The sequence below is a fragment of the Delphinapterus leucas genome, chromosome 18 (assembly GCF_059928025.1).
Source record: "Delphinapterus leucas isolate spDelLeu-1000000601 "Yukka" chromosome 18, BTC_Dleu_Yukka2, whole genome shotgun sequence".
Lineage (NCBI taxonomy): Eukaryota > Metazoa > Chordata > Mammalia > Artiodactyla > Monodontidae > Delphinapterus > Delphinapterus leucas.
The window spans coordinates 32,666,676-32,689,228 of NC_143146.1; the positions used below are offsets into that span (position 1 = coordinate 32,666,676).

The 22,553-nt window shown below is 36.0% G+C and overlaps 1 protein-coding gene across 7 annotated transcripts in view; it reads right to left on the reverse strand.

Moving 5' to 3' along the window:
* The window catches only part of PIBF1 (progesterone immunomodulatory binding factor 1), a 226,777-nt gene that overhangs the window by 26,826 nt on the left and 177,398 nt on the right, over positions 1–22,553 (reverse strand). For 6 of the 7 annotated variants that reach the window (XM_022577055.3, XM_089899451.1, XM_089899452.1 and 3 more), the window contains 2 exons: positions 22,417–22,547; positions 16,170–16,254 (listed from right to left, as the gene is read on the reverse strand). In XM_022577055.3, coding sequence (XP_022432763.1) covers positions 16,170–16,254; positions 22,417–22,547 — 216 coding nt within the window. Of the gene's footprint in view, positions 1–16,169; positions 16,255–20,049; positions 20,215–22,416; positions 22,548–22,553 lie in introns of those variants that run through there. The other variant, XR_002645063.3, reaches the window with a different exon arrangement.

Genomic DNA, 22,553 nt, shown 5'->3' on the forward strand with positions numbered 1-22,553 from the left:
ACCCCCAGAGACTGTGAGATAGTTGGGCTGGGGTGTGGCCTCAGCTCTGAAAATTTTTAAAGATCCCCAGGTGATTCTAACAAATTTGGGAACCACTGGCATAGCTAGTTTCCCCCATAGTTTCTCTACACATGTTTGATAAGCACATTATTTAGGCACTTAACTTCTCTTCTACCTCTTAAACTATTCTATTTCCTTTTTGAAGTCTTACATGAAGATGCAAGTGAAAAAGAGTCCAAAAAGTTTTTTCTTGCCTATTAATCAGCAGTTCAAACAGTAAGTTTAACATAGCTTCAGGATTTCTTTAACCATGTTATTCCCAGACTCACAGACATGGAAAACAAACTTAAGGTTATCAAAAGGGAAAGGAGGCGGGGAGGGATAAATTGGGAATTTGGGATTAACAGATACAGACTACTATATATAAAATAGATTAACAACAAGGACCGACTGTATACCACAGGGAACTGTCTTCAGTATCTTGTAATAAACTGTAAGGGAAAAGAGTCTGAAAAAGAATATATATATATATATAAAACTGAATCACTTTGCTCTACACCTGAAACATTGAAAATCAACTAGACTTCAATAAAAACAAAACAAAACATATTATTCCCTCTTCTTTTACAAATGAAAACCTGAGTTAGCTTTATCAGTCGTTGTTTGAACTAAGAATTCATTATGCTGAACTTCTTGAAGAACCCGGATCAAAATTTCCACTCATTCCCTCTTCCAAGTCTTTTTTGTCTTTTATTTTCCCCCATAGTCAAACCTTTAGCACCAAACACTAACTAGTGGATATTTATGCTTAATTACTAAATTGAGTCAATCAAACACAAGAATATGGAGAGAGGGCGGACTGAACTCTCCTTTACCTTATTATCTGTACAACAGTGGTAGGCTGTGTTGGTGGTAATTTTTTCCTATTATTTTATTGCATCTTCATGCCAAGACACAAAAGTTAGGGCGACAGAAAGATGTTCTGCTCCCTTCTACTAGTCTGTTTATAGACATCAGCTCTGTGTCAGAGCAAGTTCCTACAGGCCTTTTTTTTTTTTTTCTGGCTGTCATTAGTTCTATTTAGAACCATCTAGCTTGAGTGGGTATTTTAAAACAGAGTTGTTGAGTTTAAGCCACAGAGTCTTAATAAACCTCAGGGCCAAGAGAGGAGCTGGAAGAAATGGTGCCAGAATCCACTTTCTCATTTCTGCAGGACTGAGAAAGGACTGGCTTGGCCAATGCACATGAGGATGTGTCTACCTTCAGAAACTGCCAATCTGATACACTTTTATTTGACCCTTTTGAGGACTCATTGCTTTTGAGATCGTTACTTCATTTACATGCTTCCCTTTAGTGAAGTATATACCACTGATTTAATGTTAAACATGTCTTGTGTTATGGTAGATTTCAGCTCCTTCTTTACTTACCACACGATAAGTACAGGGGAGAGGGGAGATGACGGTCTCTCAGCCTACCAAAAAAACACTTTTTATCTGAAAGAACCTCTTTTTACTAGCCGTAACTTTTGTGCCTTGGCATGAAGAGAAAATAAAATAATAAGCAAAAATTTCCTCTATCACAACCTACCACTCTATTACAGATAAATAAGGTCAAGGGGATCATACCTCCTGGCAGAAGGGAAGGGAGGGAGAGCAAGGCTGAGGAGGAGGAAAAGGAAGGAGTTGGTGGGGTACCAGGCAGAGGGCTTTGGCTCCTGAGTGCCCAAGAGGAGGCCATAGTTTTGTTCTCTTTGGCTTCACCTGCTGCTCGTATAGGAACAGTTACAGGAAGCAGATCACCCCTGATGCTGGTCAGGAGACAGAAGGGAAATTCACAGGTTTGCTTTATTTAGACTAGGATCACCCCAACTTAGCGTGCTGTCACAGTACCACTTTTGTTCATCTGATAGTATTATACAGTGTTAGCATGGGTTTTTGAAATCTAAGTAAAGAACACTGAAAAAGCAACAGAATTCTGTAAAATTCCTATTAGGATAATACACAGCTACAATGGACACCAAAATAACATGCAGAACAATTCTGTTCAGTTTTATTATGTTTGGTCATATAGATGATCTCTTTTATATCAATTGTAAATTTGAACAAAGAAAATTCCACTTTAACATCAAATAGTATCCACAATACCACCACAGACTGAGCACACAGACAGCCAAGCATAGGTAGTGGAGATATTTTAGTATGAGGTTAGAAGTCAAAGACACATCTATTCCTGACTCTGTTATTAACTGTGTAAACTTAAGCAATCTACTCTGATTGAACGAGCTTCAGTTTCCTAATTGATAAAATGTATGTCTGTGTTACCTTTTTGGATTTTTGCCAGTCTGATAAATGTTTGGGTATGTCTATTTTGCATTTCTCCTACTGTAAGGGTGGGCAGCTTTTCAGTTGTTTAAGGGTATTTCCTTTTTTGTTGATATCCTTGGCTCAGTTTTCTACTGGGTGACTGGTCATTTTCTTTTACATTTCAAGGCGCTCTTTACATGTTAGAGACATTAGCTCTTGTCTGTAATATGAACGGCAGTTTTTCTTCCCTTTTAATCTTTTTTTTGACTTTGTTTATGCTTTTTATTTTGTTTTGTTTTTTTCCTGTGCAGAACTTTCTGGTTGTGATGTAGCTGAACATGGCAATCCTTAATTTTATGGTCTTCCCATGTTTCCTTCTTCCATTTTCCTCAAGTTACTTTATGGTTTCTTTTTCTTTTCTTCTTCAAACACTTAGATCTTTGATCTGTTTGAAGTTTATCCTGGCTTATGGTGAAAGGTGTGGATTCAGCATTTTTCCCCCCTTGGCTATTCTGTAATAACAACATCATGTACTAAAGAGACAATGTTTTCCTCTGATTTGAGATGTTATCTTTATCATATACTGAATTTCCATAAGTGTATGATTTATTTCTGGACTTTTAAATTCTATTCCAATTGTCTATTCATGCACCCATGTCACACTGTTTTAACGTTTAATGATTGAGGGTTTTTTTGGGCTATGTTCTTAGGGATGGGGTGGGTTTATGTTGAATTAAAAAAACAACAACTTAGAACTGGCTTTTATGATACTGAATCTTCCTTACCATGAAAATATTTTAATATTTCTTTTACCTACATTTTTGGCATAAATTGTCCTTCCCCAGTTGATGTTACTATTACAATGAAATGTCTGTGATTCACAAAATCCCAATTTGCAAATTGACAAAGCAAATAAAAATAAACCAACATAACATACAAGAACCAGAAAAACTTGTCACTACAAAATGGGATCCTTTGTTAGGATTAAGTCATCTTGAAATCTGGCTTGGTCCTTACCACGTTCTCTTGTCTGCCTCCTGATTGCTGGCTCCGCCTCCTATTAAGAGTCTGCTCTTATTGTTTGGACTTGACTTTCACATGTCATTTCTCTAGCTTTTGGTTCTGCTTTTCTCTGTTCTCTAACTGTCCTTCTGTGATTGGTCAGCAGGGTTATTTGCACTACTGTTTAATGATTTATAAATACTGTTCACTGCAGAGCAGAGAGTGTGATTAGGTCCACAGAAAAGGAACCTGTGATGTTCAAAGGAAAATGTTTTAGGTATCAAGTTCAACTGGATTCTTTTTCTTACATTGCATCTATCGCTCAAAATCATGCCATTTGCTTAGATTCCTACTTGGGCCCTGACTTTCTCATAGAGACTTTTCCCCCCCTTCTTCTTAAGAGTTCTTGCCTTTTTTTCCCTCATTGATGGAACCAGTATATGTCTTTTTCCATATTACCTAAGATTATCTAGCTTAATCATACTGTTTGCTGGGATCAATTTTGTACTGACTTCTTTTAAGACAGCTGTACAGTTGTTATTCTGAAATTTCTTTTTATTGCACATCTTGGCATGTTCCATTATTTCTTGCATTGCTCTCTTTCTGTCGTTTGATGGCAAACAATCTAGTAATTTCATGAGAGAGGGTACTGTGGTAAAGTACTGTGCTTCCCTTCAGAACTTTGACGGTGTTACATTTCTATCTTCTAAAGTCAAATTTCTAGGAACTATGAGGCCAAGCTGATCTTTATTTCTTTGCAGGTATTTTATTTCTCTCTGGAATTGTTGATATTGTTTAGTTTTTCCCTGTTAATTTCTGTCTTCTTACCTTTTTCTAAGCTTTAGGAGAGTTCAGTGGCTTTTCCTGACATCCTTCTACTGGCATTTTTACTTACTTATAATAACTTCATGATTTTGATTTTAGCAATTTTTGAAAACACCAGAAACTTTTTCTGTATAATGCTTATTTTCTGTAAATACTACTTCCTCAAAACTTTCTGAAGAAACTAATTACAATACTTTGTAAGTTCTTTTCTGTTACAGAAATTTTTGTTTTCTCTGGAGAAGGGAGTCAGTTTCTCTGTTTATTGTGATTTTTCCCTTTTGTGCTATAAATTTTCTTCCAGTTTCTGACGGTCTTTGGTTGTGTGTTCCAATTTATGAATGAAGGAACAGATTAAATGTTTTCTTTCTGCTGCTATGGGCCATTCATCTGAATGAGACAGTTGAGTACAATCTCTGGATATGTGGATAAGAAAATCTGTCAAGCAGGCTCCACTCTAGGGTCCTCAGGTGGAAAGTAGGCTCTCTTGTCCAAAATGTGGAGTGTCCTAATATGTGGCCCCTTCGTTTTGGCAGTCCTAGTCTATTCCTGGCAAATGTTCCATTAATTTAGAAAGCCATTTGTCAAAATATCTTTTTAAATTCCTGCTTTTTAAAATTATAGAAGCATTACTTGTTCATTGTAAAATTCAAATACAGCAAAAGTGCCATGCCTCAAATTCTTTCCTTTTACCACTTGTATGAGACCTTTAAACACTCTTCTATAACAGTTTGATTTATGATAATATTCATTAATTCTGATACGCTTTTATAGTGATTTTCAAAAACCTAATAGTATATATCTTATAATTCTAGTATATCAAATACATAAGACAATTACAGTAACTTCAAGAGTGAAGGAAACATTCAGTAAAACGAACAAATGTAGAGCCGCATCTGATTACACAACTGAAACTTAAAACAAAACAATAAAAAGCACATTGCAGGACAGTACTCTTCGAAATGGAAGAGCTAAGGACATTCTCATGAAAATTCCAGGCGATGACGATGATGAAGATGATGACTGTTACTATACCATCTCTAGAAAAGAGGTAACTTGCTCTCTTGAATCCGAAAGCACATATCTTGGCCATTTAATATAAACTATTTGCATAGAGGGTGGCATATTAAAACAGCTCAACTGCAGGGCAGCTGCTTAAGAGTATTGCATAGTTGATGCCAATAAATTGCTGAAAGTTGTAAACTCTGCAAAGATGTTGGCAAGGGGACACATAGATGGCATTTCTTGATGAAAATAGCTCTGACAAGTATAATGCAAACTATGTGCTCCACTGGAGGTTAAATGTAAGTGCTTTTCTAGAGGAGTAACAATGTATCTGGCAGTCAAGTCAGAATTCTGTGCATCTTTCCTACCTGAGCTAATGCAAGGTAGAAACCAACCTTGTTTTAAACCAAGTACATCCATATTTTGGAGGTTTAAACTTCATCTAAAAGAGTATTTAAACAACATTTTATTATGGAAATTTTCAAACATCCAAAGAGAAGAGAGCATGGCATAGTGAGCCCCCAGTGTCTATTGCCCAACTTTAATCATTATCAACATTTTGTCAGTATCATCTTTTTCAAACAGCTTTACTGAGATACAATTCACATACCATATTGGTATCCATTTAAAGCATACAATTTTAAAACTTTTTTTATCACCTCAGAAAGAAACACCAAGTCCTCTAGGAATCACTTCTCTATCCCATCTGGTCCTCAACTTCCTGACCTTAAGCAACCACTAATCGACTTTCTGTTTCTGTAGATTTCTCTGTTCTAGACATTTCAAATGAATGGAATCATATAATATGTGGTCTTTTGTGACCAGCTTCTTTTACCTAGCATAGTGTTTTCAAGGTTCATCGATGTTGTAAATCTATCAGTACTTCATTTCTTTTTATGACTAAGTAATATTCCATTGTATGGCTATACCACATTTTGTTTATCCATTCATCAGCTGGTGAACATTTGGGTTGTTGTGAATGATGCTGCTAACATCTAACATTCATGTACAAGTTTTTGTGTAGACATGTTTTCATTTCTCTTGAGTATAAACCTAGTTGTGGAATTGCTAGGCCACATGGTAACTCTATGCTTAATCATCTGAGGAACTGCCATAATGTTCTGTCAACACTGTTTTATCTACTTCCTTTCTAGTTATTTTGAAATATTTTAGAGCAGATTTCAGACCTCAGATCATTTCACCTGTAAATACTTCAGTAGAGATTTTTAACAGATAAAGATTAAAAAAACCCAACCCCACAATATCATTATCATATCTAACACTATAGTTTAAAAGAAAATGTAACTTTATTTCAAAGTCATCTATCAATACTCTAAGTGCTCAATGAGAATTTTAAATTATTAATATTATCAAAACAAATTTTTAACATAGTTCAATGTACGATTTTTGAAGAAGTAAAAATACACCTTGAAAGTCAATGGCACTATATTCTAAACAATACACAAAACAGATTTTGTATGGCAAATTAACATTCATGCAGTATTTACTATGTGCCAGGCTTTGCACTAAGTATTTTACATAAAAATTTAATCCCCTCCCAAATACCAAGAGGTAGATATGACTTCAATTTTCAAGATAAGGAAACTGAGGTTTAGAAGATTTTAAGAAATATAGCCAAGGACTTCCCTGGAGGCACAGTGGTTAAGAATCCGCCTGCCAATGCAGGGGACATGGGTTTGAGCCCTGGTCCAGGAAGATCCCACATGTCGTGGAGCAACTAAGTCCATGTGCCACAACTACTGAGCCCACGTGCCACAACTACTGAAGCCTGCATACCTAGAGCCTGTGCTCTGCAACAAGAGAAGCCACCGCAATGAGAAGCCCATGCACCACAATGAAGAGCAGCCCTGGCTCGCCGCAACTAGAGAAAGCCCGCGTGCAGCAATGAAGACGCAATGTGGCCAAAAATTAAAAAAAAAAAAAAAAAAAGCCAGATTCATTAGCTATTAAGAAATGAAATCAGGATTCAAATGGGTTCAAAGCTGTCATTATTTAGACGTTATGTACACAGTAATGCGGATGCCTTCTGTCAAGGCCTTTGATAGCCGCAATTTCAGGTTTGGAAGGGACCTTCAAGTTATTTAACCTCTATACAAAACAAAGCAGAACAACAACAATAACACCTGAACAAAGCAAACAAAACATGTCTCCTTATAATATCTACCCTTAGGTTTTAATTTCAGCCTTTGCAGAGATGTATCGCAAGTCTATTTCTGCCTACTTTGAATTTCTTGTATCTCTCTAAGTCTTTTCTTCTCTAAACACCCCCAATCCATTAATCTCTCTTATGACTGAAAAGAATTCTTTTATCATCTTGATTATTTTCCTCTGATTATCTCCTAGTATTCAAAGTTTTGGGCCTAGGACAGAATAAAGAAAGGAGTCTTGGCCAGAGCAGAGGGAAGTTAGGCTTATCTACTCCTTATTCTAATGCATTTCAGAAGACAAATATTTTTGGAGTCATACCCTATCTACCACTGAAAGCTTAGTGAGAGCTCAAGTGTTCGGTGAATGAGACACAACTGTGCTGTCTTAGCCTAGGGGACGTAACTAATCACCTACAACATTCTTTCCTAAATTTGGATATAATCTTAAGGTCATCTTCAACAGCGGAAGGTAGAGGAAGCTAGCAGTAACACACTGAAGTAGGCCCCTCTGAACTGAAATCTACTGCGACTGTTGACTTAAAACAGAAGTGTGGGCACCTTGATTCTGTTCTGATTGGTTTGTGCAGACCCTTTCACTCATCTGATTACTGAATAGTACCTTGGACTTCTAACTGCTTTGCCTTCTGGTATTCACGTCCTCTTGGTGCCTGGCTTTCCCTTCTATACCAGTATTCATCTAGTTGCTGTCTGGCCTTTACTACTTCAGTATAATCGGATAGTTTTTGACGCATGTTCTTGTTGATTTCCATCATCAATTTCAGACTCCAGACTCTATCCTCCATTTTGAGCACTGGTGTCCAGAGCGTGACTCACTCCAGTGCCTGTACCTTCTCCGTGTTGTATTCCCTGCCTTCCCTCAGTGTCAGCTCCTTCATATGGGATATAGATTTGTTAAGTTTAAATTAAAATACTGCCAAATAAGACCATAATCATTTCATTTCATTGTTAATAATCTCTCCTGGCCAACATATTTCCAGAGACTTACTTTAATAGCTTTGCAGTTTGTTTTGCGTGTTTCCTTATACGCTAGAATTGTTTGGTTTGTTATAAACTGCTGCTATTCTAGAAGTCATAAAAACACAGGGTTAGAAATGATAGCAAGAGGTCATTTACTTGTTCCTTACTGATAAAAAAGGGTCAGAGAAGTGTACTTACTATTTAAAAGAAAACATACCAAACTTCTAAAATGTAGTGGGAAAAATACACATTTCATTCTTTAAAAAAAAAAAAGCAAAAACAGTAACTAGAAAATGACAGGTCTATATGATACATAATAGATGTGAAAGTGTGATGTGAAAAAAGTTAAAAGAGCATATATACACAGATAAAGTATTTTTATGATGAGATAGAATGTTTCACACAAGACAGAATTTTACTTGCAGGACACAACAGAGATATTTGTAATTTTAAAGCTGATGATGAAAAATGAAGCCAAAATACTTATAAAATCAAAATAATCTGACCTAGTTCTACTAAGTTTTGTATAAGTCCACATAAACATAGAGGTCCACAGAGTACAATCTAAAAAAATTTGTATCTTTTATGCAATTCAAAACTGAGGAGAGGGAACATTCAGTTGCTGTGTCTGTCAAATGGGTATAAGACCATCACAGAGCTCTTGGGACACTTTAGTATAACATAATTGGGCTGAAAAATTTTAAAACATTTTGGTAGGAAGAAGTTATAAAAACTCAAGATATTATTATTACTTTTATACAGTAGGTTTAGTTTTGTCATACTTAAAGTATATTTAAATTCAACATTCACAAATGAGTATTTTTTGCAATAGTTTACTCCCTGAATTTCCTCAGACCTAAATTCACATACCCTTATATGGAAAAAATAAACATTCTAAAACTTTATAGGGAAAATATGACTTATACTGTATGTGTTTTAGGTTTCCACTATAATAACTGTCTTTAAAATATACATTTACATCTAGGAAATCAAAAACAAACTTGAACTTGAAGAGCACCACTACGATGAGAAATGTATGAATCTGAGAAATAATTACATCTTCATTTAAAGAAAAATTAACTTACCCACACACTTTTTGTTTTTTTTAGTCACACTGACTGTTCTGACTGTAAAATTTAAGTACATATGTGTATAAGAAAATCGTGTAAAAAGGTATTCTTAAGAAAATTTCAAAACAGTTAAGTATGAACCAAAAAGAATGACACACATATAGAAATATGTAATTTGTTTGAACCCTTTATGAAGTGGATTGCCTAAGGGGCACTTGTGATGCTGAAATGTCCCTGAAACTTTCCGAGAAATCACAAAGAACACAGGAGTTAGAGTCCTGGAACATAAACATACCATAAAAGAATGATAATTATACTGTGACTTCACTTTTCAGAAACCTGGCTAACTGCAGGGTTTGTTTTCTTTTTGTTAAGTGACATTCACTGCAATAAAAGGCAAGTTATCTGGAACCATGGGAGTTAGTCCAACCAGGTAAGTGTGAGGCCTTGCACACGCTAGGCACTTAGTAAGAAGTGGTTGGTTAAATGCTGGTTAAATACTAACTGAAATGCTTGTGGACCTTGAGAGAGATTATTGGCAGAAGTAGTGAGTGAAAGGGTAGAAGAATCTCAGGTTTGAGAAACAGATTTCTTATATTCCACAAATATTTACTTTTGAGGAGAGAGAATGTGAATATATTAAAGGCTGGTTTCTAATTTGACAGCTTCTAGTGCAATTATTATTGAAGGTTGGAAAAGATCATAGTTAGTTTAACAAACATTCAATTGAATACTTACCAAATACTGTGCTAAAGGCTAATACACAAAGGAAAACTAGGCACTCTATTGGCAAGACAGATGCGTAATTGTGATATATATTGATAGGAATATTAATACAAGTATTTTTAAAGTTATGGGAAAGAAGTAAAAAAAAAAAAGATAAGTTTTTCTTTATTGAGTTATGAAGGGCTTCAAAGAATAGATAACATTTGAACTGACTCTTGAAAAGGAAGGAAAAGAGGGAAGGGTCCTACATTCACTGAGTTACTGTCACATGCCAGGAATGTACTACATTGTTTAATTCTCATATGACCCTGTAAAGTAGATATTATTTTTCTTTATACATGAGAAAATTGAGTTTAGAGGGGTTAAATTATTGTCTCAAGAATCCATAGCTATTAAACTGTGGGCTTTAAGTGATTATGACATGTTGGCGTAGGTTCATCATTTGTACCAAATGTCCACACTCTGGGGAGGCTGTGCATCGGGGGCGGCGGCAGCGGGTATATGGGAAATCTCTGTACCTTCCTCTCAATCTTGCTGTGAACTTTAAACTGCTCTAAAAAATTGTCTTCAAAAAAGAAAAAAAAAAGAATCTATAGCTATTAAGTAGCAGAGCCATCTTGCCTGTCTGACTGCTGGCATTTCCCACAGTATTTCAAAATATAGGTGATGTAAGGAATATAAGAGTAATTCCAGCCTTAGAATTTAAGAAGAGAGCTGAACAAGTAGATATGTAATTCTGGGTTAATCCAGCGGTCCACCTTCTCCATGGTTGCACCCAGCATGCTGAGTGTAAGCTGCTAGAGAAAAATTACACAGAATGGCACTACTGCAAATATATGACATTTCATCTTGGCAATTATTTGTTTCTGTAATGTACATCACTCACTTATTACATAGCTATTTCAAACTTCTATTTTCCTCAAAACTCTGATCTTATCATGTGTCTTGCCCATTAGAAGGGAACTCCCTAAATTCTTACCACCAAACCTACTAACTTATTACTTTTAATGTAATTTTGATTTCTCCCCTGCAAAATGGAAAAGGTGCCCCACCTGTCTAAAGTTAAATCCCATCACTTCGCCCTGGATCTGCTCCTTTCCCAACACTTTTGCTCAATTGATCATCCTCTTTCTTTTGTACTTTCAATGTCTCTCTCTGTTTGGTTCCTTCCTATCCCCATTTACGCCGGATACTCTCCAACTCTGGGAGGTAAAGGCCCTTGATCTCATGCTCCCTCCCTGATCACCTTATATTCTCTTATTCAAAGGGTTGCCTAGTTTTCCTTTTACTATTTTTCAACTTCTACTTATTTATCAGTTCACTGCAATCTGCCTTTAGTGCCACTGAAACTGCTTTTTTTAAACATCTTGTTAAATCCAAATACCATTTTCTTTTTCATCTTTGTTCGACTTGGCCCCTTGGCAGCCTAAGCCACTGCTGACAACTTCCTCCCTTCTGAATGCTTCTGGCTTCGCGTGGGTCTACTCTTTTCCTGAGGCACCTGCCATTTCTCTGGTCACTCCTCACTCTTCTTTGAGTAAGCATTTTTTGCTCTGCCCAGCCCTTAAATATTAGTGCTCATCAAGAATCTGTCCTAGGCCTTTTTCTGTTCTCACGCTATATACCCTTACTAGTTCATTTAATCTACTTCCATGTAAAGCACCATCTTTATGCTGTTGACTCTCAAATCTCTACCTCCAGATAACTTCTCTTTCTTGGGCTCCAGAACCTACATTTTTAACTCTCTACTGAATATATCCACTTAGATATTTTCTTGAGTTCTTCTTTCCCAAACCTATTCCTCCTATGTTCTTTGTAGCACCACCATAAACCCAGGATACAAGCCAAAACCCTGGGCTTCAATTCTCATTCCTCCTCTCTTCATCATTCTCTAAATTCAGTCAGTCACCAAGCCCAGTGATTCTGCTTTCTAAATAGTTTTCAAATTGGTCCCTGCTTGTTGGACACCATGATCACCAGTTTAGTTCACGATACCACCTATTGCTCAATGAAACACTGAAATAGCTTCCTAAGTGGGGCTCTTACCACTCCCCCTAATACAGCTGCAAAAGAAATCAGAAAAAGGCTTTTATATCAGTTTCTTAAAATTATGCTCAGTATTCTATTAGATACATGGCTGATTAAAGATACTTCTCCTACTTTTGAAAGCTTAGATTCTAAGGACACATGATGAAATATATACAAATAAAAGCAGAATTAAAATTTCCAAAGGTGTTCAGCAAATCTTGTTTCATTAAGGCAAATATGAGTGGATAAATATGAATGAAAAACGAAGGCCATTAAAGAAGGCTCGAGAGGTATGCTCAACGAGAGAGAAGCCATTCTAAGGAATCACATTTCGTATACTCAAAACTGAATGTTTAATTTGAAGCCCTGACAATGTTAACTAAGAGTGAGATCCTATCAATCTTTTCCTTTACCTTTTGTAAAACCTAATTATTTAAGATTTATATTTTTATACCTAAAAGCTCTTAGCATAAATGAAGACATTTAAGGGTAAAAAAGATTACATTCCACTTGAAAGACAAAGAAAAAGTTATTCTGAAGCATCAAAAGTGAAAGAAAAGAAAAAAAGATTACAACACCTGGATAAGATATTCAGCTCTGACTTTTCTGGCAACTAAGACGAAAAGGAAGCACATTAAATTACATAGTTTTCATTTTCTGTAAAAAAGACAGAAGGATATAACTTCATCTACAGAGGCAAGAATTTTCCTGGAACTCACACAAGCAGTAATTCATCCTGAGATTTTTGTCTAAATGGGAGTAAGGAGAAAGATCATAAGTTTTTGTTTCAGAAAAAAAAAAAAAAGTTTCGACAGTAAGTACGGTTGAGCTGCTTAACTCTTATCAGCATCAGTTTCGTCTGTAAAAGTAGGGACAAAGATATTTATCTCAGGGTACTGTAGCAAAGACTAAATTATGTAATATAAATGGAAGTACTTAGTAGATTGCCTTAAATAGTTTCACGAAACAAAGAGAAATGACACCAGATTTTATTCCGATCTTCTATAAAGGCAGAGGTCATGACATTCAATTGTGCCTTAATGGAAGGAATTTTGTTGGGAGAGATATTTTGCCCCTTTCCCCGTCTCTCTGCTTTCCGAAGGTTTCACTGAATACAGGGACAGAACCTGGAGAATTCAGAATAGACGGACGTGGACAGATATGAGATCTCAATTCAATTTATGATCACATCTTTCAGTTAGTACTTTTTGTGCAGATCCTTTAACCTAATACATTTACTCATCTCAGCTGAGCTTTGTAGTCTGAAAAGGCAAACTAAAAAAGGCTATTTTTCTCCATACTCACCCTCTCTTCACTTTTTTTTATTATTAGGTTAATACATTTTCTCTAAAGAAGAGAATAAAAATCACCTAATACACTTTCCAAACACACACAACCATTTTTTTTTTTTTTTTGCGGTAAGCGGGCCTCTCACCCTCGTGGCCTCTCCCGTTGCAGAGCACAGGCTCCGGACGCGCAGGCTCAGCGGCCATGGCTCATGGGCCCAGCCGCCCCGCGGCATGCGGGATCCTCCCGGACGGGGGCACGAACCTGTGTCCCCTGCATCGGCAGGTGGACTCTCAACCACTGCGCCACCAGGGAAGCCCCACACAACCATTTTTGAATGTATAAATGCTAGAAGTTTATAGAATAAGAGGTCACTATGGATTTTATCATTCCTGGAAACCCTTAAGACCACAATTGAACTCCCAACGTGAGAGAAGTTTTAAGCTAACAGTTTTGAGCTAACACGAATAGAAAATAAATCTTCTGTGGCCATGCCTCAACTATCCTAGCTAGCATTGTCAACCTAGAACTATCCCACTCATTTTCTTTTTTCATGTAACACATATTGGATAACTATGTAAATGAGGTGGGGATCTCATTTCATATTACCATAAACAGTCTTACCAGAACTAAGTGACACCACTTAAAAAGTTACAGCAAGAGCTGCCCAGTGCAAAAAGAAAATGAAACACTTTAAATGTTCATTTGGTCTCTTTATGAGTCACTAACTTAAACTGAGAAAATTTAGCTGATTGAAGCAATGATTCATACTAGATCATTTTCACAGGGTCCTGACTAGGGTGAGGCAAGGTCTCAGGTGCCAGCGCTGCACTGTGCATGCCTCTGAGAGGGGGCACCTCCTCTATTCTGTGCCTTCAGTGCCTGGCTGCCCTCACCTTAGTCTCAGCCCTGATTTTAACTTGCAAAAAATTTTATTTATCCAAGTTATTCTTATTCAACTGTTATCTATTGGCTGTTCTAGGCACTTCCCCCAATTCCCCTGACACCATTTCTAGATGATATGCATCTTTGAGCTGCTTCCAGGAATATTCCCTAGTTCATCTCTCTCAATAATTTCCTTCCAATAATTTCTTCCCAAATACCTGATATATCTTTCCCAGACTAGGAAACAATGTCTTCAGGATACTCATAAACCAATGATCTGTTTTGAGCATTTTTTCTCTGTTAGGACAGCAAAACGGTAAAAACATGGCTAAGACAAGGCAGTGATAGTACAGTGGAAAAAATTCATGGATTAAAAAACTAGGCTTAACGGTACCAACTGCTGGCAAGGATGCAGAGCAACTGGAACTCTCATTCACTGCTGGTGGGAATGCAAAAGATACAGTCACTTTGGAAAATAGTCTGGCGGTTTCTTACAACATGAAACACTTTCCATATGACCCAGCAGTCCTGCTCCTCGTATTTACCAAGAGAAATGGAAACTTATATTTACACAAAAATACGTACACAATTGTGTACAGCAGCTTTATTTATAGGCACTCCCAAATGAAAACAGCTCAAATGTCCATCAGCTGGTGAATGGATTAACAAACTGTGGTATATCCATACAATGGAATACTACTCAGCAATAAAAATTAGGACAAATTACTAATATTTACAACAACATAGATTGATCTGTTTTATGGTAAGTGAAAAAACCGAGACTAAAAAGACTAATAGGGCTTCCCTGGTGGTGCAGTGGTTGAGAGTCCACCTGCCGATGCAGGGGACACGGGTTCGTGCTCCGGTCCGGGAAGATCCCACATGCCGCGGAGCAGCTGGGCCCGTGGGCCATGGCCGCTGGGCCTGAGCGTCTGGAGCCTGTGCTCCACGGTGGGAGAGGCCACAACAGTGAGAGGCCTGCGTACCGCAAAAAAAAAAAAAAGGCAAAACTATAGGGATAGAAAACAGATCAACTGGAGTTAGGGAAAAGGGTCACTACAAAGGGGTCAAGAGGGAATTTTCTGGGGTGATGGAACAATTTTATATATTGATTATGGTGATGGTTACACAACTGTACGCATTAGTCAAAAATCATAGAAACGTATGCTGGAAAGGGTAAATTTTATTGTATATCATATCTCAATAAATCTGACTTAAAAAAATGAGGAAAAAAAACGGGGGTTATCTCTTAGTTACCACCTGGCTCTGGGGAAGCCACAAAAACCTGATTTTCTTCTTTTATAAAATAGGGATTCTGTTACCTTTAAAATATTTTTTGTGAGGAACAAATTAAAAGGAAACTTATGAATTTTAAAGTTCAATACAAATATTGTACACCAGGCACTGGCCATACAATGATGAATAAGACAGAGGTACACTAAAGAAATGTACTGTCTAGGGACTTCCCTGGTGGTCCAGGGGGAAAGACTCAGCACTCCCAATGCAAGGAGCCTGGGTCTGACCCCTGGTCACGGAACTAGATCCCACGTGCTGCAACTAAGAGCCCACATGCCACAACTAAAATATCCCGCATACCACAACTAAAGATACTGCATGCCACAACTAAGACCCGACGCAGCCAAATAAATATTAAAAAAAAAAAAAAGAAATTTACTGTCTAGAGGGAGAAAGGGATAAGATAGATAATTATTAAATAACATGGAAATTCAATGACAGAGATATGAACAAGGAAATAGGGGCCATCAAGAAGGAGCATTCCAGAAATAAGAATTAACTCATAATTAACACAGACTACTGGGATCCAATAATCTTAACCCAATATGATTTTGAAAAAGCCTAAGGTGGTAAAAATTATGACAAAATGGAAAAAGTACCTCACGATGATTCAGAAGTTGTTCCAAATCTAATGCCATTTGATTCTTCATGTGCTGTAAAGCTGACTTTTCTTTATTTAAATTGCTGGAAAAAAAAACCCACCAAGTTTTAAAAAGTTGTCATACTAATATAAATTTAATTAACAAATAATAAATAGCAAAAGACTAAATCTGATGGTTTGAATTAAAGAAAAATTAAATTTATAGTTCATAAAGATATCAGATCAGTGACTACAATGTTTGATTCAATCATTGGCCTGGCTATTTTATAAGAATACTTTTTCTTTTCACAACTATTTGACAATGCAACTGAGATGCTTTCTGAGAATACTTTCCTGCCTAGTAGGGGCGTAAAATTGGTGTTTTAAAGATGACTGGTTACTCCTGAAATGTAAAAAGATGAAGTGGGACTTATATAAAAGGTAAAAAGAAAGTACGTATGGGCACCATATTAAAATTTGAGACACTGAAAGTCAAATTACAACATTTATCCTTAAAACTGAAAGTAGTATCTTGTAATTTATCACATACTAAATTACCAGGTATATAACTGAGTGAGATAAATGAATCAGATATTTGATCTACAGTAAATTCGGGGTAACAATTTTTTTTTTGCGGTACACGGGCCTCTCACTGCTGTGGCCTCTCCCGTTGCGGAGCACAGGCTCAGTGGCCATGGCTCACGGGCCCAGCTGCTCCATGGCATGTGGGATCTTCCCAGACCGGGATACAAACCCGTGTCCCCTGCATCGGCAGGTGGACTCTCAACCACTGCGCCACCAGGGAAGCCCTCGGGGAAACAATTTTTGTCTCCAAATTCTTAGTTCAATCTTCAACTTCTAAGTCCGCATTGTGAATTTCTTTTTGAAATGACCTATCTTCTGATAGGAAAGGGTGAGAAGCCTAATTGTAAGGACATGTTAATATTTTAGAACAAATATTTGAGGCCTGTCTTATACTGTCCGGAGTTTGATTATTCAACATATAAAAATATTTAGAACCATTAAATAAAATATTCTTTGAAAGCCACTGGGATGAGTCTATCCAGACAGCACTACAAGGATTAAGAAAAGCAACACTGAATTGAAGCAACATAATTCCTTGAATGTCAAAACAAAATCTGTAAAGGTAAAATTAATGAGAATTGTTTTGCTGAACAGGTAAGATGTTTTAAGTTATACTTTAAGAAAATAGAATGCCACCAATTTTCAAAATATTACGGAGAAGTTTTTTTAAACTCAGTGAATAGTAGTAGTATTCTGAAAGCACTGGTAATTCCAAGGACTTAAGAGTAAAAAAAAATGTACATTTTCCTCCTTCCTACTAATTGAGAACTTCCCCAAGGAAGCATCAGAGTTTGTCCTCTGAGAAGAAAGACTAGATGCAACTCTGACTTCTGTTTCCAACTGTGCCACTGACTCAACTGTGTGGTGTAAAGCACGACACATACCACCCCACTGAACCTGTTTTCACATCCGTAAAAGTGGAAAATAATACTCATGTATGTCAAAGGGACATGTGAATTATCTAATGAATGATTACATAAAACACTGAGCACATAAAACTCTACAAAATGCTATATCGTTTTACTAATTTAGATGAGAAACAGTCATCAGAGGAAAACAGTAATTAAATGTCAATAAAGGTAAGCAGCTCAGCATAAAAACAAACTGACTTTTGGAGTTAGGCGTCAGAGATCCTACTGAGCCGAGGAGTTGAAAAGAACTAGATGATAAAAAGGAAACTGAGTGCTGTGTTCTGCTTGAGTCCCCCAAAGCATGGTAAAGATCAGGTGTTTCTGTAACTTTAAAATTCTCTCTTTAGCTAGGGTCACACTGAAGACAAAATATTTTTCTTTCTCTTTTTCTTTCTTTTATTTCTCTATTATTTTTTGGCTGTGTTTGGTCTTCGTTGCTGCATGTGGGCTTTCTCTAGTTGCGGCGGGCAGGGGCTACTCTTCATTGCAGTGCACGGGCTTCTCACTGCAGTGGCTTCTCTTGTTGCAAAGCACAGGCTCTAGAATGTGCAGGCTTCAGTAGTTGCGGCGTGTGGGCTCAGTAGTTGCGGTGCGTGGGCTCAGTAGTTGCGGTGTGCGGGCTTAGCTGCTCTGTGCCATCTGGGATCTTCCCGGACCAGGGCTCGAACCTGTGTCCCCTGCACTGGTGGGTGGATTCTTAACCACTGAGCCACCAGGGAAGTCCCCAAAATATTTTTCAAAGTGAAAATAAATGTTCAGTAAATACAAATAGGAATATTCAAGGAACAGATGTGTTCATATACATGCACATATACATGTTCGTATACATGTACTCACATACACACAGAATGTAAATATGCGCTTACATGCAGTACATACATGGGTGCGCTCGCACAAACACATACACAGACACACAGACACACACACGTAGGCTCTCAAACACCAACAGACCCATTAAATAAAGTGTAGTGTAATAGGAACGGAATGTTGATGTAATTAAAGAATAATTCCTTAGAAATGCTTTATATGTAGTGTTTAATTTTTTCAGAATAAAGTAAGTATTCCATATTTAAATAACAAAACTAAACATATAACATGGAATAAAAGGTAAGTGGATAAACTGGTTGACAAAGCAACTCAGTTCTATTTGCAAGACGTTGCCTCCACAGACAATACTTGGATATATATTTTCAAAGTCTTAGCCTTCTCTTTCTTAAATTACAAGGGAGACTACCTTCAACACGTGGGTCTCTAAAACTGAATACGATGATGATTATACTCTGTGTTCTTCCACATACAGTAATTACTCAATAGAAGTTCAGTCTCCATAAGACATTTCATAACAGTGGAAACTTACCTTCAAAAATACAAAGCTTCTATGCGTGACTCATAAAGCAACTACAAAACAAATCTCCTTATGAGCACGTCTACCGTGAATGGTATATTACACCCATAATTGTTCAATTCACTGTTAATTATTACTCAGAAATTCATGTTTATGGCTCTGTTTCACCTGCTATATGAAAACATATTCCTGATATATTGTTCTTTAACTTCCTGGATCAATATACTCTGGCCTAGCCTTATAAGTGCCTAAGTAGTCTTTTCTTCCTAAATGACTAGTTAACGATAAATGGAGAATTGAAAACAGAGAAAGAAAACTTATGCTAATTATTCTCTTTCCATGCTTCCTTTGGTCCTGAACTATAGATCAAACACTATAACCCAGGTTGTCCCTTATGGATTGGTGGAGGAGAGTTAAAAGTACTACTTTTAGAACAGAGTATTACTTTAATGACAGTTAGTAGTGATATCTCAAATGTTAGCTTTTAACATGTTTATCACGATTTCATTTTAGTGCATGTTTGCGCTAATCTTTCTAGGCACTGAATAAATTGTATCGATGGCTAAATTGGCAAGTTGTGGATGTGATATTGTTTTATTTTGTAAGAAAATGATAAAATTTATATTCAGTTCTTTAAAGAGCTTTTATTGTATAAGCTAGAGAAACATTTACAAATTAACCAGTTAATGTAAGTATTCTTTACAATTAAAATCCACACCCAGCAAAAAGTAACAGGAATGATCAAGGAACATAATCACTTAGTCATCTTTTTGGATGGATCATCGAATGTTTAAATTTCGAATTAATGAAGGACAAAAGGAAGGGAGGTAACATTTACTGAGCTCCTCCTGTGTGCCGGAAGCTTTTTATATATGTTACTTCATTTAATTTTCACAACTACCCCTTGATGTTCACATTAATATCTACATTTTACAGACACATTTACCATGAGAAGAGAAATCAGGCTGACGTGTAGTCAAAGCCCAGGATAATTCTACTCTATTTGAAATGCCGTTGGCTCAGAGTCAGGGTGATGGTAGATAGAAATGTGATCTAACCTGTTGTATCTGACTTGTTGATTGTATTGTATGGCATCACATCCTTTCATTCACGTCATCAGGGTACAGCTACAGCATCTCACAAGCCATAATTAAAATTCTGAAAGCACCTTAACTTTTCACATTAGAAGATAGTTGCTTCAATGAAGAGCAAGACTTCATATCCTGTGAAATATTAGTTCAGAATCTACTAAAATAGTATACAATAAATATATGAGACACAGACAGCTTTAAAGCCTTCAGATGTTTAGCACACAAAATATTTTTTTTTGTTTAATTCCATAATTGGCATAGTTCTTGTGATTACTGTTGCTGTAATTAAGGGAGTCCTAATTTTTGTCAAAATTCAGCATATTTTGAGAAATGTTATTTCTCACTTCAAAGGCAATTTTCAACATAAAAATGTGTTAAATATAAGACAATACTAGTAATAGCAAACATTTAAAAAGCATTTTTAACAATGTATAGGAATAGTGCTATATATATTACAAAGGTTATATCATTTAATCCTCTGAATAACCATGTGAATTAGGTGCTGTTGGTGTCACTCTCATTTCACAGATGAGAAAATTGGCTATAGGGTCCAATACCATAGCTATTAGCTAGCCACAAGTGGCAATGAAAATTAATATTAATTTAATTCAAATAAAATTAAAATTTTAGTTCCTCAGTAACGCTAACCATATTTCAGATGCCCAATAGCCACATGTAGCTAGCAGCTACCATATTGGACAATGCAGATAGGGAATTTTTTTTTTTATTATGAAATATTTCAAGAGAGAAACTATAACAATGTATCTGTCACCCAGCCTCAACAATTATCAACTCATTAAAAGCCTTCCTTTTAACCACTATTCTACACTTTTTTTTTTTTGCTTCTCTTTGTTAATTACATTAGTTAAAGAAAAATTATCCCTTATTCAGATTAGAACATAGGGAGGCAGTATAACATAATGGTTAAGAGTATGGAATTAGAAAGCAGACAGATCTGGATTCAAATTTTGGCCCTATCACAAAACTAATATGTTTTTAGATGACAAGGTGCTAAATTTCTCTAGGGCTGAATTTGTTCATCATTACAATTTTCTCCTGTAGCTGGCTATTATTTTTCTTTATATTAAACATTTTCAGCTTTCCTAGTTCTTAGTAAAATAACTATTCAAATAAACCTACTTGAAGGTAACTGTGAAAGAGGTAATTTTTTCCACAGGCCTTTTATATATCCCTGCTCCAAGATTACAAAGGTAAGACAAAACACTATACAAAATTTCAAATATATCAAATATATAATATGGAAAGAAAAGGTTCTCTTTGGGGTTCTTTCCTCAATTTCCTTAAGATAAGCAAGTCTCCAGTGAATGATGAGACATAATTTCTATTGCTCCCAACAGCTATTTATAGAACTATTTAATTAATTCACTGAATTGATTTATTAATGCAGGTTATGAATATTCTAAATATTAATTTTAACTTTAAAATTAATCTACAAATAAATTGTTACTCATGTTGACATTTAAAACATAAATGTGATTTAAAATTACTTCATTATATCGTCAAAAAATTCTGATCAGGAATAAAGTTTTGGACCAATTATTTTGGTGGGGTAGAAACGAGAGGAAAAGATAACTACTCTGATTTATCAAAAAGAACACTCACAGTTTGGAGTTAATTACCAGCAGTTTTATATTTTTGGTTATATATCTTAGGAAACCTGAATTTAATAGCTATCTTTTCCAATAACTATATTTTTCAATAAACTACCTTTTCTAATTCCTTAATTTAAGAATTTTCTCTCCCATCTAATTCTTTGCTTCTTTATAAATTGGTTGATAATTTATCTAATTACTTATTCTAAATAATCTTAAAATCTAATAACAAGCCAACTAACTAAGCATCCATGAATTAAAACCTCTTTCTTTATATAGAATCATTCTTCTACTGTTATTTAAAAAGACTAAAATGATCATATAGATGAACAGGTAAAGAATTTGAATGATTATTCAGTGGAGCAAGTCTTTTGGATAAGGTGTCATGTAAGAAAACAATTTCAATCTAGGGAAGTGAAAGGAATTTATTTACATCGAGGTAATTCATGGTTTACTTCATGTAAAGGGTCAGTGGAAGAAACGCCTAAAAATTCCTTGGTAAAGTCAACATGAATCTAAGTAAATTTGTACATTTTATCTGTTTGTGAACACCTTAATGTGATGTGACTTAGTTTTTCTAAGAGAAATTGAACTCATTCCATTTAAGACCCCCTTCGTTATTTCAATATTTTCTTCACAATTTCCAACCTGAATTCGTCTATAGCAGTATTGTGCTTACAATGCCTTTATTACTCAAATAAAAGATTTGTAGATGGTTTACCTGACGTCTTTCTCAAGTTGGGTAATACACTCCTTCAGTGAATCAATCTTAGAATCTCTCTGACGCACTGATTCAATGAGATACCTGTAAGGTTGTTGAGTCTGGTTTAACAGAGAATTGGCCCTGTCAAGCTAAAG